The 12,898-nt window shown below is 38.0% G+C and overlaps 1 protein-coding gene across 3 annotated transcripts in view; it reads left to right on the top strand.

The window, feature by feature from the left end:
• The window catches only part of Gpbp1l1 (GC-rich promoter binding protein 1 like 1), a 37,963-nt gene that overhangs the window by 8,020 nt on the left and 17,045 nt on the right, over positions 1-12,898 (top strand). For all 3 annotated transcript variants that reach the window (XM_034503745.2, XM_076934396.1, XM_034503746.2), the window contains 4 exons: positions 2,207-3,228; positions 4,091-4,203; positions 6,437-6,566; positions 7,311-7,597. In XM_034503745.2, coding sequence (XP_034359636.1) covers positions 4,144-4,203; positions 6,437-6,566; positions 7,311-7,597 — 477 coding nt within the window. In that variant the 5' untranslated portion in view covers positions 2,207-3,228; positions 4,091-4,143. The remainder of the gene's footprint in view (positions 1-2,206; positions 3,229-4,090; positions 4,204-6,436; positions 6,567-7,310; positions 7,598-12,898) is intronic.

The following is a 12,898-nucleotide window of genomic DNA, read 5'->3' as shown; positions in this document are numbered from 1 at the left end:
TTTTCAGCTAAGGGCCTTGATTTGTAGAATTTGCTTTCTCTAATATGTTTATTTTTTTTTTTTTTAAGAATTTACATGGGGTTAGGGGATAAAATCTGAAGTGTAAATATAATATCCAATAAGAAAAGAAAAAAAGAATTTACTTATTTTTATTTTATGTGCATTGGTGTTTTACCTGCAGGTACATCTGGAAGAGAGTGTCAGATCTCCTGGAACAGGAGTTAAAGACAGGTGTGAGCTGCCATGTGGGTGCTGGGAATTGAACCCAAGTCCTCTGGAAGGGCAACGGGAGCTATTAATATTAACTGTCTAACCATCTCTTGGCCCCAGTTTCATTACTTCTATTTATGGTAGTTTGGGGGGGGGGGCGGTGTTTTGTTTTGAGCCAGGGTCTATGGCTTTGACTGTCTTGGAGCTCACAGAGATTCTCCTGCCTCTGCCTCCTGAGTACTAGGATTAAAGGCATGCACCACCACTTCTGGCAGGTTATTTTTTTACAAGTACACAAAATACAGGTTTTATGATGACATTCTTATGTTTACAATTGTACTTTAGTTACATTTGACCTTATCACACTCTTTTACCCTTTCCTACTAATCTTCCCTCCCAAATTCTCCTTTATTTTATGTCCTCCATGTTTAAATGTAGATTTCCCATATGAGAGAAGACATACAATATTTGTCTCCCCATTACCTTCTTCTCCTCCCCTTCCTCCCTATATCAGTTACTTTTTTGTTGCTATGATTAGAAAGCAACTTACAAAATAAAGAATTACTCTGGCTTATTGTCCCAGGAGGGAGCAATGGCTCAGTGATTAAGAGCTCGTTTTTTTGTTTATTTTTTTGTTTTTTGGTTTTTTGGTTTTGTGTGTGTGTGTGTGTGTGTGTGTGTGTGTGTTGTTTTAGTTTGGTTTTGTGTTTGGGGTTTTTTGTTTGTTTGTTTGTTTGTTTTGTTTTTTTTGTTTTTTTTTTTTTTTGAGACAGTGTTTCTCTGTGTAGCCCTGGCTGTCCTGGAACTCACTCTGTAGACCAGGCTGGCCTCGAACTCAGAAATCCGCCTGCCTCTGCCTCCCAAGTGCTGGGATTAAGGGCATGTGCCACCACTGCTCAGCCTGAGAGCTTTTTATAAGGCCAAGAGTTCAGTTCCCAGCAGCTATCTCAGGCAGCTCACAGAGTATTTGTGACTTCAGTTCTGGGTGATCAAAATCTCTTACTTCTAAATTCATATACATATAATTAAAAATAATAAAACTTTTAAGAGTTTTTTTGAGCTAGGTCCTACTATGTTGCCCCGGCTGGTCTGGAACACTAAAAAGTTTAGTATGGTTTTCCCTTAAATTTTGTCTTATAAACAGTCCTGATTTAAAAAAAAAAAAAACTAGATTGCTGGACAGTGGTGGCATTCACCTTTATTCCCAGCACTTGGGAGGCAGAGGCATTTCTTCACAGATATGTTTATTGTCATGAACTTGGTATTTTGTAGTCCATGAACTTAACACAGTAATGCAGATTTGTCAGCAGACCAGAACCTGCCCAAAGATACAAATTCTTCTATCAAAAAATAACTCCTGGAAGAAATGTTGAGAATTGGGCAAACATTTGAGTCCTCTTAGTTCATATCAAGTTAGATCAGAAAGAGCTTTATTTGTCTCTAAACTGATAATTATCTAAAAATATGTACAGTATAAATAAATGAGGCGACAGATTGTCTTAATGATCTACCGTTGGATAATACATAATAATTAGATAGTGATGACATTGGCAGTGTTTCCTATGTGGTTTGGCCAATTTGGTAAGATGAAAGTGTAAATGTAAAAAGACCCAGTAATTGGCATTTCTGAATACCAATGGGTGGTTTGGTTTGTTTGTTTGTTTTGTTAAATCTATGGTCAAGCGAGATGTATAAAATCTTTAAAGGACTTAAAAAGGTTAGGTGTGATGTGATATGCCTGTTGTTTTTAGCTGCTTAGAAGACTGAGGTAGGAGGCTGTTGGGTCAGGGACAACCAGGGAAGCATAGTAATTTTCTTGTCTCTACAACAAAAAGACTTGTAGCTATGTTATTGTAGGCAGTGACAAATTAATACCTAAATTGAATTTAAGGAATTTACTCTCAAGGTCTTGCTTTGATTGATATTCATTAGCAGTTAGGTGTGACTGGTTTTGCCTCTTCTAATTATGTGTTTTCTTTTATTTTCTTTCCCTCAGAGATTGGCAGACTCAAGTGGCCTTTTTAATGTTTGAGTAATGATGGAGATGGACCCAAATTAGATAGTGATTTCTTCAATAAAGCAATAGAAGATTCTTCACATCACTGCTGGAAGCGCAGTTCGGTTTTGGGGAAGGAGGAGAACAAGTGAAATACAGAAGATTAATAAGAAGAAGACCTCATTTTGGAATTCTCTTTCTCCTTGACCCTTATCTTTTCTACTTTATAATTTTGCTTTGAATGTATAAATAGTAAAGACCAAAGAAATTGAATATATATTTAGGAGCTTTATACCAAGAAATCTGCCTTGAAAGCTGCTATTCTGTGGCAGAAAAACTATATCAAGTTTCTGTTGGATTCCTTTTTCAAAAAACAAAACAAGACTCCTTACATCTTTAGATTTTGAAGGTTAAAACTGATAAAAGCATATAGATCTACACACTGCTTTAAGCAGTTGTATAAGATAATGAGATCTGTGTTTTAAAAGCTTTTGTTGTGGATATTTTGCCACTGGAATTGATTGCACAGAAGCTCTCTTACAGTGCTTTACAATTACATTTTTGACCTGTCACCTTGATGACATTTCTTGCCCACACGTAGACCACTTGTCTTTCTAGCCATGACCTTGTTATGAACAGTGTTTGTACTCACTGTGCAGATGTCCATGGTTTGCATATTTAAGCAACATTATAGTGCCATTACTCAAAGAAGTTGAATGAGGTGAACATAGACATAGCTTTTCCCCCTTTCCCCCCTTTTTTAAATGTAACAAATAACTTTTTATGTTCCCCTTCCCCCTTCCCCTTCCCCTTCCCCCTTTGGAAAAGTGTCAGGAACTAGGTATTCAGCATGAGCAATTGAGAGGATTAAGAGGGTGGGCCACACAGAGCTGGGCTTCTTTGTGCTTCATCACAAGGCGTGCTGCTGGCCAGGCTATTTGAGCACCCTTTTTACGAGAAAACCTCGTAGAAGATACAGGTGGCAACTTTGGATACAGGACCACAGAGGTGACACTCTGAGGGTAAATATTCTTGTGTCTTAACTTGTGGAGAAAACATACATGGGTTATATGTCATAAAAAAAATATGTTTTGTTGTGCTGTGAAATATTTAGTTTTCAGAGAATATCAGTAATTCAGGTACATCAGTGAATTTCAGGAAAACTGATACAAGTTGATACATAAGAAAATGTTCCTAAGATAAATGAAAAAGTGCTTGAGAGGTTCTATAGTAGTGACATACTTTTTTTGAGACAGGGTTTCTCTGTGTAGTCCTGGCTGTCCTGGAACTCACTCTTTAGACCAGGCTGGCCTCGAACTCAGAAATCCGCCTGCCTCTGCCTCCCAAGTGCTGGGATTAAAGGCGTTCGCCACCACCGCCTGGCACTTAATGCTTATTATATCAGTAACCTTCTTAATTCTTCATCCCTTTAATACAGTTCCTCATGTTGTGATTGCTGATCATAAAATTATTTTTATAATTATTATAAATTGTAATGAATTATAAATTGTATAAAATGTAATTTTGCTGCTGTTATGAATTATAAATATCTGATGAGACCCCTGTGAAAGTGTCTCTTGACCACAAATGAGGTCTTGTCCCACAGGTTGAGAACCAGTGTTCTATATGTATCTATTGTAGGTGTTTTTGTTTTGTTTTTTAGGTAAATCTCAAGAATGCATTTGCTTCCTTCCTGTAACTTTCTTTATTTCCATCATATTTGTGTCATTTAGAATTCCCGAGATTTGGAATCTTGAAAAGTAGTCTGTGGAAAGTTTTCAGGGTTTAAATCTTTTGTAAAGGAAGACTATAGGTTAATCATAGACTCCTTTACATCCTGTTGTCATACTGTTAGAATCATGTGTGATTTGTGTTCTTGTTTAGATCCTGGCCATGAGGTTGGATGCCTCATCTTGCTGAAAAGACACTGGACCTAAATGGCGCAGCATGACTTTGTTCCTGCTTGGCTAAATTTCTCAACGCCACAGTCAGCTAAGGTACTGTCTTCATTCCTTTGGTAACTACCCAAACATACCAGTTCTATCCATCTTGAGTGGTGTGTGGTTTCTGTTTTGTGTTTCAGGCTGTGTTGCTGATCTTGCTTTGGTTATTTTGAGGAGAGAGTTGTGTTTTATTTTTCATGTATGTCCTACTTTTCCTTGGGATTTCAAACGTATTCATAGATTTCCCATTCCCTTAAGAGCATATCAATAATTGGGGCTGGAGAGATGCCAAGAACAGTTAAGATCATTCTGTAGTCTTGCAGAGGACACAGGTTTGACACCCAGAATCCACAGGGTGGCTCAGAACCATCTATAACTTCAGTTCCAGGGGATCTGACTCCCTTTTTTGATCTTTTTGGGCACCAGGCCTGCATATGGTACACATAGATACATAACATTCAGGCAAGATACTTATACATGTAAAATAAATCTAAAAATGTCTTTTAAGAAGAAAGTGTATGGGGGTTGGGGATTTATTTAGCTCAGTGGTAGACCGAATGCCTAGCAAGCACAAGGCCCTGGGTTCGGTACATTAATATGTACCTTAATGCCAATGTGTCTATGTTTCTAAAGGTATATGTACATAGATGTGCAAATGCCCTTGAAGGTCTTTAAAAAATGACTGGTACAAGTCTGTGTTTACAGGCTAAGGAAATATGGAATCTTGGTTTTTTTCTGTTGTCAGCACATAAACCCAAAAAGGTTCCATTTAAGGAAGGTCTAATGCTAGTCAGTGAGTGCTTTGCTTGTGCCTTCTCATATTTATATAGATAGTTCCAGAAAAACTCAGGGCGGGTCTCTGCCCTGACCCTTCTTTGGCAACAACCTCATAATCATATTCAGTATATGCATCTTTAGACATTTCATACTCTAGTGAAGTTGACAAATCAACCATCAGTTCCACTTACAAATAACGAATATATAGAAACCTGGGGAGAAGACTGTTTGTAAAGTGTTTGCTGCACAAGCATGACAATCAAAGTTTGCCCCACCTTTATTAAAACCTGGAAGGTGCAGCAACCCACCAGTAATTCCAGTGTTAACACCAACACTAGGGAAACAGAAACAGGATCCCAGCTGAGTAAGCAAACTGTAGGTTCAGTGATAGTTCCTGCATTGGTAAATAAAGTATAGAGGAAAGCAAAGTAGAAGATACATATTATGTCAACTTCAGGCCTCTGTATACTCACAGTTGCCCAGATACCCACTCACATACACATCCCGAAAAGAGGTTTAGTATAAAAATTTATGAAATAGGAATATTAGAATTAATCTATGATCATTTAAAAGCTTCTTTCTTTTGTTTATGTAAGTTTAAAGACTTAATCTCCCTGAATTTTCCCCTCTCATGAATAAATAATTAAATGGGGCTGATACGAAAATTACACTATTGCCACAAATATGAAATAATGTTTAGAAGTATTTTAAAACCATGGTAACACGTTAGTGGTGGATTTTGGCTGTAATCAGAGTACTCTAAAAGCTGAGGCAGGAAGATTGCCGTGAGTCCGATATATAACTGTGGGCCTTTCTGTACCTGTCCTTTCTCCCAAACAGTGATGTGGTCGCCTGTGTTTATTTACAGTGCTTTCACTGCTCCCCAGCGTGCTCTTAATTTATATTCACCTGTTGGTACTATTCTATGTCTGTGGCTGATTAGCTGCCTCTCCTCAGTTTCATACATCAACTTCTTCCAAGTCTTCCTTCCTCTGACTTTTCCTCTAATCTTCCTACCTCTGACATTTTCCTAGAGTTCCTCTCTCTTTGCTGGGTGTCCTACCTTCTATTCTACCTTTTGCTATCAGCCATAGGCTTTTTACTTTAACCAATCAGAAGGCACCTTAGGCAGGCAGAGAAGGACAGAGACACATGTTCACACAATGCATATAAACATCCCTAAACTGATGCAAACCTGGGTTATATAGGTAGTTCTGGGTTACAGAATAAGACCCCGACTCAAAAGACAAAAATTGTAGTAAACTGGTTATGATAGTTCACATCTATAATACATTTTTTGTGTATTTGTTTAGTTTTGAAACAGGGTCTCCCGTGTAGCTGGCTTCAAATTCATGGTGGTGCTATCTCAGTCTTCTTATTGCTGGTATTATAGACATTGTACTACTAGAATAGACTGTTGCTTGTTTTTGAACCACTGATTTAGAGCCCAATAAGCTACTGAAAGAAACTGAAAGAAACTTCTTTGCCTCTCTACACTTTATAATGTTAGTCATCTACAGCCACCTTTGACAAACACGGAGAGCACCTATCCCGTGGAGAAGGTAGATTTGGAGTAAGCCGTCGTCGACATAATTCCTCTGATGGCTTTTTTAACAATGGACCTCTGCGGACTACAGGAGGTGAGTTAAATCCAGCTGTTGTGATGATATATTTAAACTACTGTTTAGGGCCAGGCATGGTAGTGAACACTTAACGCCAGAACTCAGATGACAGGCAAGTATATCTCTGTGAGGTTTTGTTTGTTTGTTTGGTTGGTTTTTTTTTTTTTTTTTTTTGGTTTTTCGAGACAGGGTTTCTCTGTGTAGTCCTGGCTGTCCTGGAACTCACTCTGTAGACCAGGCTGGCCTCGAACTCAGAAATCCACCTGCCTCTGCCTCCCAAGTGCTGGGATTAAAGGCGTGCACCACCACTGCCTGGCATCTCTGTGAGTTTTAGACTAGGCTAATCTACCTATTTCCAAGACAGACAAAGCTAAATAAATAGTGAGACCATGTCTAAGGCCAAAATAAAAACAGCAGTAAACTGTTATTTACACTAAACTCAGGCTAGATATATGCCCATAATTCAGAAATAGTCATTATCTAGTTTCTATACCTGTTTCTATGAATCATTTTTTCAGTTGAAGAACTAATTTAAAAGGGCTCAGTGGTATGCACACTTTCTCTCAGTAGCTCTAGCACCAGAAGGCCTCACAAAGAATGGTGCACTTATTGGTTTCTTTGTGTGGATTTCTCATTTAAAATGTTTCCTAAAGCCTTTTTGGAAAGAAGTTTGACCAAATCAAGAAGCATATAGCCCAGTTAGTTCTGAATTTATTTACAAGAAACAGACAACTAATGCCTTACTTTCTCTTGCTATTTTAGATTCTTGGCACCAACCCTCCCTGTTCCGCCATGATTCTGTTGACTCTGGTGTCTCGAAGGGAGCATATGCTGGAACCACAGGGAATCTATCTGGTTGGCATGGCTCTTCCCGAGGTCATGATGGTATGAGCCAACGTAGTGGAGGTAGCACAGGAAACCACCGACACTGGAATGGCAGCTTCCACTCCCGGAAAGGCTGTGCCTTTCAAGAAAAAACACCAACTGAGATTAGGGAAGAAAAAAAAGAGGATAAAGTAGAGAAGTTGCAGTTCGAAGAGGAAGACTTCGTAAGTATGAAGCTTTTAAATGCATAGTTAAAAAGCAAACAAATAATGTCCTTTAAAAAACACAGGACCCTAATTAATTTAATATATTTATTTGCAATAGGGTCTCTCTATGTAGACCAAGCTGACCTCGAGCTCATGGAGATGTTCCTGTCTTTGCCTCCACAGTTCTGGAATTAAAGACGTGTCATTGTGATCAGCTCAGGATTCATGTGAATTTTTTTCTGTCTGTTCAGTCACCTTTATCATAAAAGTTTGTTTTCCCTAGATTTTGCTCTTTGTAAAATAACTGTTTGGGCTGTTAATTATAGTCAGTGAAATTTAATTCTCAGGATGTATCTTAACTTACTTTCTTTATTATATGTATAAGTGTGAATGCATCTATGGCATGACCATGTGTTGAGATCAGAGGACAGCTGGGGTTGGTTTTTTCCTTCCACCATGGGGATCCTAGGAATTAAAATAAGTTATATTAGGCTTGATGATAAGGACCCTTACCTACTGAACAATCTTGCTGATCCCAAGAGCGTTCTTAAAAAATTATTTATAGTATCGTGAGCCTGTGAATGCACACATTATATATGTTTATGGGCATGCATGCAGTAGTCCATCAGGTCTCAATACAGATTTGTAGTTAGTTCTTCCACCGTCACCTGAGTTTCAGGGATTGAACTCAGAACACAAATTCTGGCTGCTCTGGAACTCACTCTGTAGACCAGGCTGGCCTCAAACTCAGAAATCCACCTGCCTCTGCCTCCCAAGTGCTGGGATTAAAGGCATGCGCCACCACTGCCCAGCGAAATGTAGCATTCTTAATATTAATAATGAGAGATTTCAGAAACAATGAAGATTAAATAAGAAAAACAAAGAAAATGAATGCTAATATGGTCAGGAATTAGATAAAAAGAGGAATTTTTTTGTAAGTGACAAAATTAGGCATGAAAATTTTAGAAAAAGAACTTTGACCAAAAAGATTAAGGCCGAATATAATAGGACACTATCAAGAAAACCAATTCTAAGCAGGAGCTTAAATGTTGAGAAATTTTTTTTGAAATAGAAACTATAAGTTAAAAACAAAACAATATTACCAGTGTTGAAGATACTAGGTTTGAACGGAAAGAATAAAATCAGATACACTTTGACAACAGAGCTTTGTCCAACAGAGAAGTAAAATTAGTAAACAGAGTTCTCAAGGAAAGAAAACACAAGCCACACTGTTAAAATTTATTCTCTGTTAAAAGGTCACAGTCAAACATTACTATTTAAGACATAGATATGGTGCATGAGAGACAGCTAAGAGTGTTAGGAGAGGAGGGAGGCAGATGTGTGCTGTGCAATAGTGATGACCTGAGTCTGGATTCCCATCACCCACACAAGAGACATAGAGTTGTCCTTCTGTGTGACCCTAGCTTGATGGTGGGTGTGGAGAACAGAGCTCCACACTGGTTACTAACCAGCCAGTGTAACGTAAACAGATTACTCCTGGTTAAGTGATAGAGCAACAGAGGAACCACTGTCAGCTTCTGGCTTCTTTGTTTGTATACAAGGATACATGTACACGTTTGCCAAAAACAGACTGAAACAAAATGAAGACTCAAGATATTCTTTGTGATTTTCTGACAAAATTACTAGAGAATAAGGTTCAGACAATCAGAAAAGATGTTAACAAAAGAGATAAATGTTAAACATATGGTATATTTGGCAATCAACTTTAGGTGCCAAATATGATGGGATTTGATCAGGCCCATCACTGATATAAATAATAATGGAATCATTAATATTTTAAAGCTTAGGCCATTTGCTGAGCATCTCCCAACTACTCTATCCCGACTAATTCTAGCCTATGTCCACATGGCCAGGCTTATTTCTCTGTTTTGCTCTGTTTCATCCATCCACCTCTGTATCCACTGTCTAAATCTCCCGCCTCTCAATTCTTCTAGAGTCCATACCTCTGCTGGTAAGTTCTGCCTTCCAGTACCTGCACAGCTGTTGGCTATCAGCTCTTTATTAAAATCAATCAGATGCAATTCTAGATTGCCTTAGCTAAGTGAGGAAGAGTGAATATTTACAAAATATGAGACAACACTGGGCCATTAGCTCTCTGACAGTACAGAATTAACAATTGAATATACAGAGACAACTTCACACTGTGTATCCCAACAAGTATCTATGATTACAACTCAGTGATAGAGTATATATATATATATATATATATATATATATATATATATATATATGTATGTGTATATATCATATGCATATGATATATATAGATAGATCAATAATCTCCTGGTTTCAGCAGATTATTCAATGGAATCAGGAGCCAGGAGTGCTTAGATTAAAGGTCAAGTTCTTGATAAATGTATTTATGTCTATGTATGAACTAACAAAGACAATACAGCACATTGGAGGTATTATATAACTACTTCTGTGAGAAAATAAGAAAAACACATCTCAAAGTATTCATGTTTTAGCTTTTGAAACACTGGCATTGCTATTTGCAGACTCTTAGGTGTATCATACATAGAATTAAAGTAGGTAGAGAGAATACTCCTCCCGAAGGATGTAAGTCTGCTGGCCTTCAAGTTTGGGCAGGAGAGAAGCCTCCATGATTAAGAACACTGGTAGTTGTTGCAGAGGATACAATTCAGTTCCTAGCTGACAATCACTTGTGACTCTAGTTCCAGGAAATTCAACACCCTTTTCTGGCCTACACATATACACTAGGCATACACATTGTACATAGACATATATGCAGGCAAAACACCCATTAATAAAAGTACAAAAACCTAAACTTGAAACCAAATTTGACTGGATTGAATATTTCAATAAGTGATTAGGTATTTGTCTTTAAATTGGGATAGTGCTATAAAAAACTAAAAATAGAAGTCAGTCCATGAATTAGTGAACAACCTAGTACCTAGAGCATAGTATTAAAATACATTTCTTGACAAGATGTTTATAAAATGAAATTTGTTAGTTTTTGTTGATGTTTTCTTTCATTCTACATAGGAAATATTTAAAGACTACTAGGGCTCTATCAAAAAGATTCATGAGCCAATGAGCTGACTCCATGAATTAGGTTGCCTGCCACCAAACTAGATTACCTGAATTCAATTCCTTAGATCCATGTCAAAGGACAGACTTAACCCTAGCAAGTTGTCTCCTGACCTGTACATTCACTGAGTCACACATGTTCCTACACACAGACATAGGCACTGGCATACAAAATAAGAATGTGAAAGGGGGATGGAGAAAGATGGCTGAGCAGTCAAGAGTAGATACTGCTCTTGCAGAAGACTTTAGTTGAGTTTCTAGCATCCACATCATGTGGTTAACAACCTCCTGAAAGTCCAGCACCAGGAGGATCTAAGCCATCTAACCTCTACAGGTGAGCATACATACAATAAAAATAACTCTTTAAAAAATTAAGTAAAGATCAAAATTAGGCATGGTGGTGTACACTTTTGATCTTAGCACTTGGGAGGCAGAGACAAGTGGATCTCTTGAATTTGAGGTCAGCTTGCTATATGTTGTAAGTTCCAAGACAGCCAGGGCTATAAGAGGAAACCCTGTCTCGGAAAAACAAACATAACAAAAATATCAAAGAGGTTATCTAAAATCATTTAAAGATAACTATAATAGTTTACAAAGTGTACCCAGTTTAATCAGTTATGTACTTGTGTTAATGAGTGATAGTTAAAAGAACTTTGCCTGTTAATTAATTATCTGCTTATTTGTTTTTGTGGGTTTGAGTGGTGTGTGTGTATCCATGTGTGTGGCTTAGCCAACATTTAGAGATCAGAAGACAACTTTTAGTTCTTTCTTACTACCTTGGGATATTGGGATTTTACTTGGCTCATCACGCATGCTTACATAGCAGCCTTTTTACTACTGATCCATTTTTCCAGCCCAGTTGTCTATAGCATTTTGAAAATAACATTTTTAAAAACTCAAGGAGCTAGATAGATGGATCAGAGGTGCTTAGTGCTCTTGCAGTGGGCTTACATTTGGTTGGCAGCAGCACATGGAGTGGTTCACAACCCTAATTTATTCTGACCTCTTCAGTTGCTTGCACTCGGGTGCAAATACACATAAACACATCATTTAGAAATTATAACAGTTGGGGCTGGAGAGATGCATAGTCAGCGGTTAAGAGCACTGACTGCTCTGCCAGAGGTCCTGAGTTCAAGCCCCAGCAACCAACCACATGATGGCTCACAACCATTTGTCATGGGATCTGGTACCTTCTTCTGGTGTGTCTGAAGAAACTCAGTGTACTCATAAACATAAAACAAATTAATTAAAAAGAAGAAATAGTTTTTAATAGTCAGTGTGATGAGAATGGGGATGCTGCATAAATAGGAAGTCTGTTCTAGCACAAATGCCCCAAGACCAGAGGTGACTCTGTAGTTAAGCATACTTAGATCCACACAAATAACAATAACTTTAAAATCTGATTGTTTGAGATAGAGTTTGACTGGGTGGCTCTGGTTCTCCTGGAATTCACAGAGATAACCTGCCTATGGCTCCCCCATGCTGAAATTAAAGGTGTGGCCACCATATCCTGTACTAAATCTTTTTTTAAAAAAATTATTACAAGTGCTGAGTATGTACTTCAGTGATAAGTGTTTGTCTGGCATGTCTAAGGCCTCGGGGTCAGTCTCCTGAGGGAAAGGAGATAGCCTTTTTTTTTTCAGTCTGTTAAAACAGTTTCTACTCTGGACATCCCTTCTGTCCTCTATACACTTAGTTAAGTCTAAGCTAAACTTGGTTTGAAATTATTGAGCTTTCAGTTCTTAGAATCATACATGTCCAACTTTGGAATTAGTCTTTGAGGGTAAGTCTCAGATATCACTTGTAATGTAACTTCTCATTTCACTGCCAGGAATTATTCATTCCCCTCTATGAGTTTTTATCAGAGCAGAACCTTTTATGATATTTTCTTGGCTACTAGTTTTATCTTTTCAATAGTCCTGTGAGGACAAGAGCTTTTTAAATTGGCTTTGTATTCCTCATACAGTTCTGAAGTATGGCTTTCTTCTACTCTAATGCAGTCTTAGAACTTCAGTGAATACTATGCATTTCACTGGCTTCATTACTCTCCTTGATTCTGAGGAAAACAACCCAAATTCTTGTTCTGTGAATTTTTTTTTTTTTTTTTTTTTTTTTTTTCCCTTGGTTTCTCTGTGTAGTCCTGGCTGTCCTGGAACTCACTCAGTAGACCAGGCTGGCCTCGAACTCAGAAATCCACCTGCCTCTGCCTCCCAAGTGCTGGGATTAAAGGCGTGCGCCACCACCACC

The sequence above is a fragment of the Arvicanthis niloticus genome, chromosome 5 (genome assembly GCF_011762505.2).
Source record: "Arvicanthis niloticus isolate mArvNil1 chromosome 5, mArvNil1.pat.X, whole genome shotgun sequence".
NCBI classification, from domain to species: domain Eukaryota; kingdom Metazoa; phylum Chordata; class Mammalia; order Rodentia; family Muridae; genus Arvicanthis; species Arvicanthis niloticus.
This window is presented reverse-complemented; position numbering and strand designations above follow the sequence as displayed.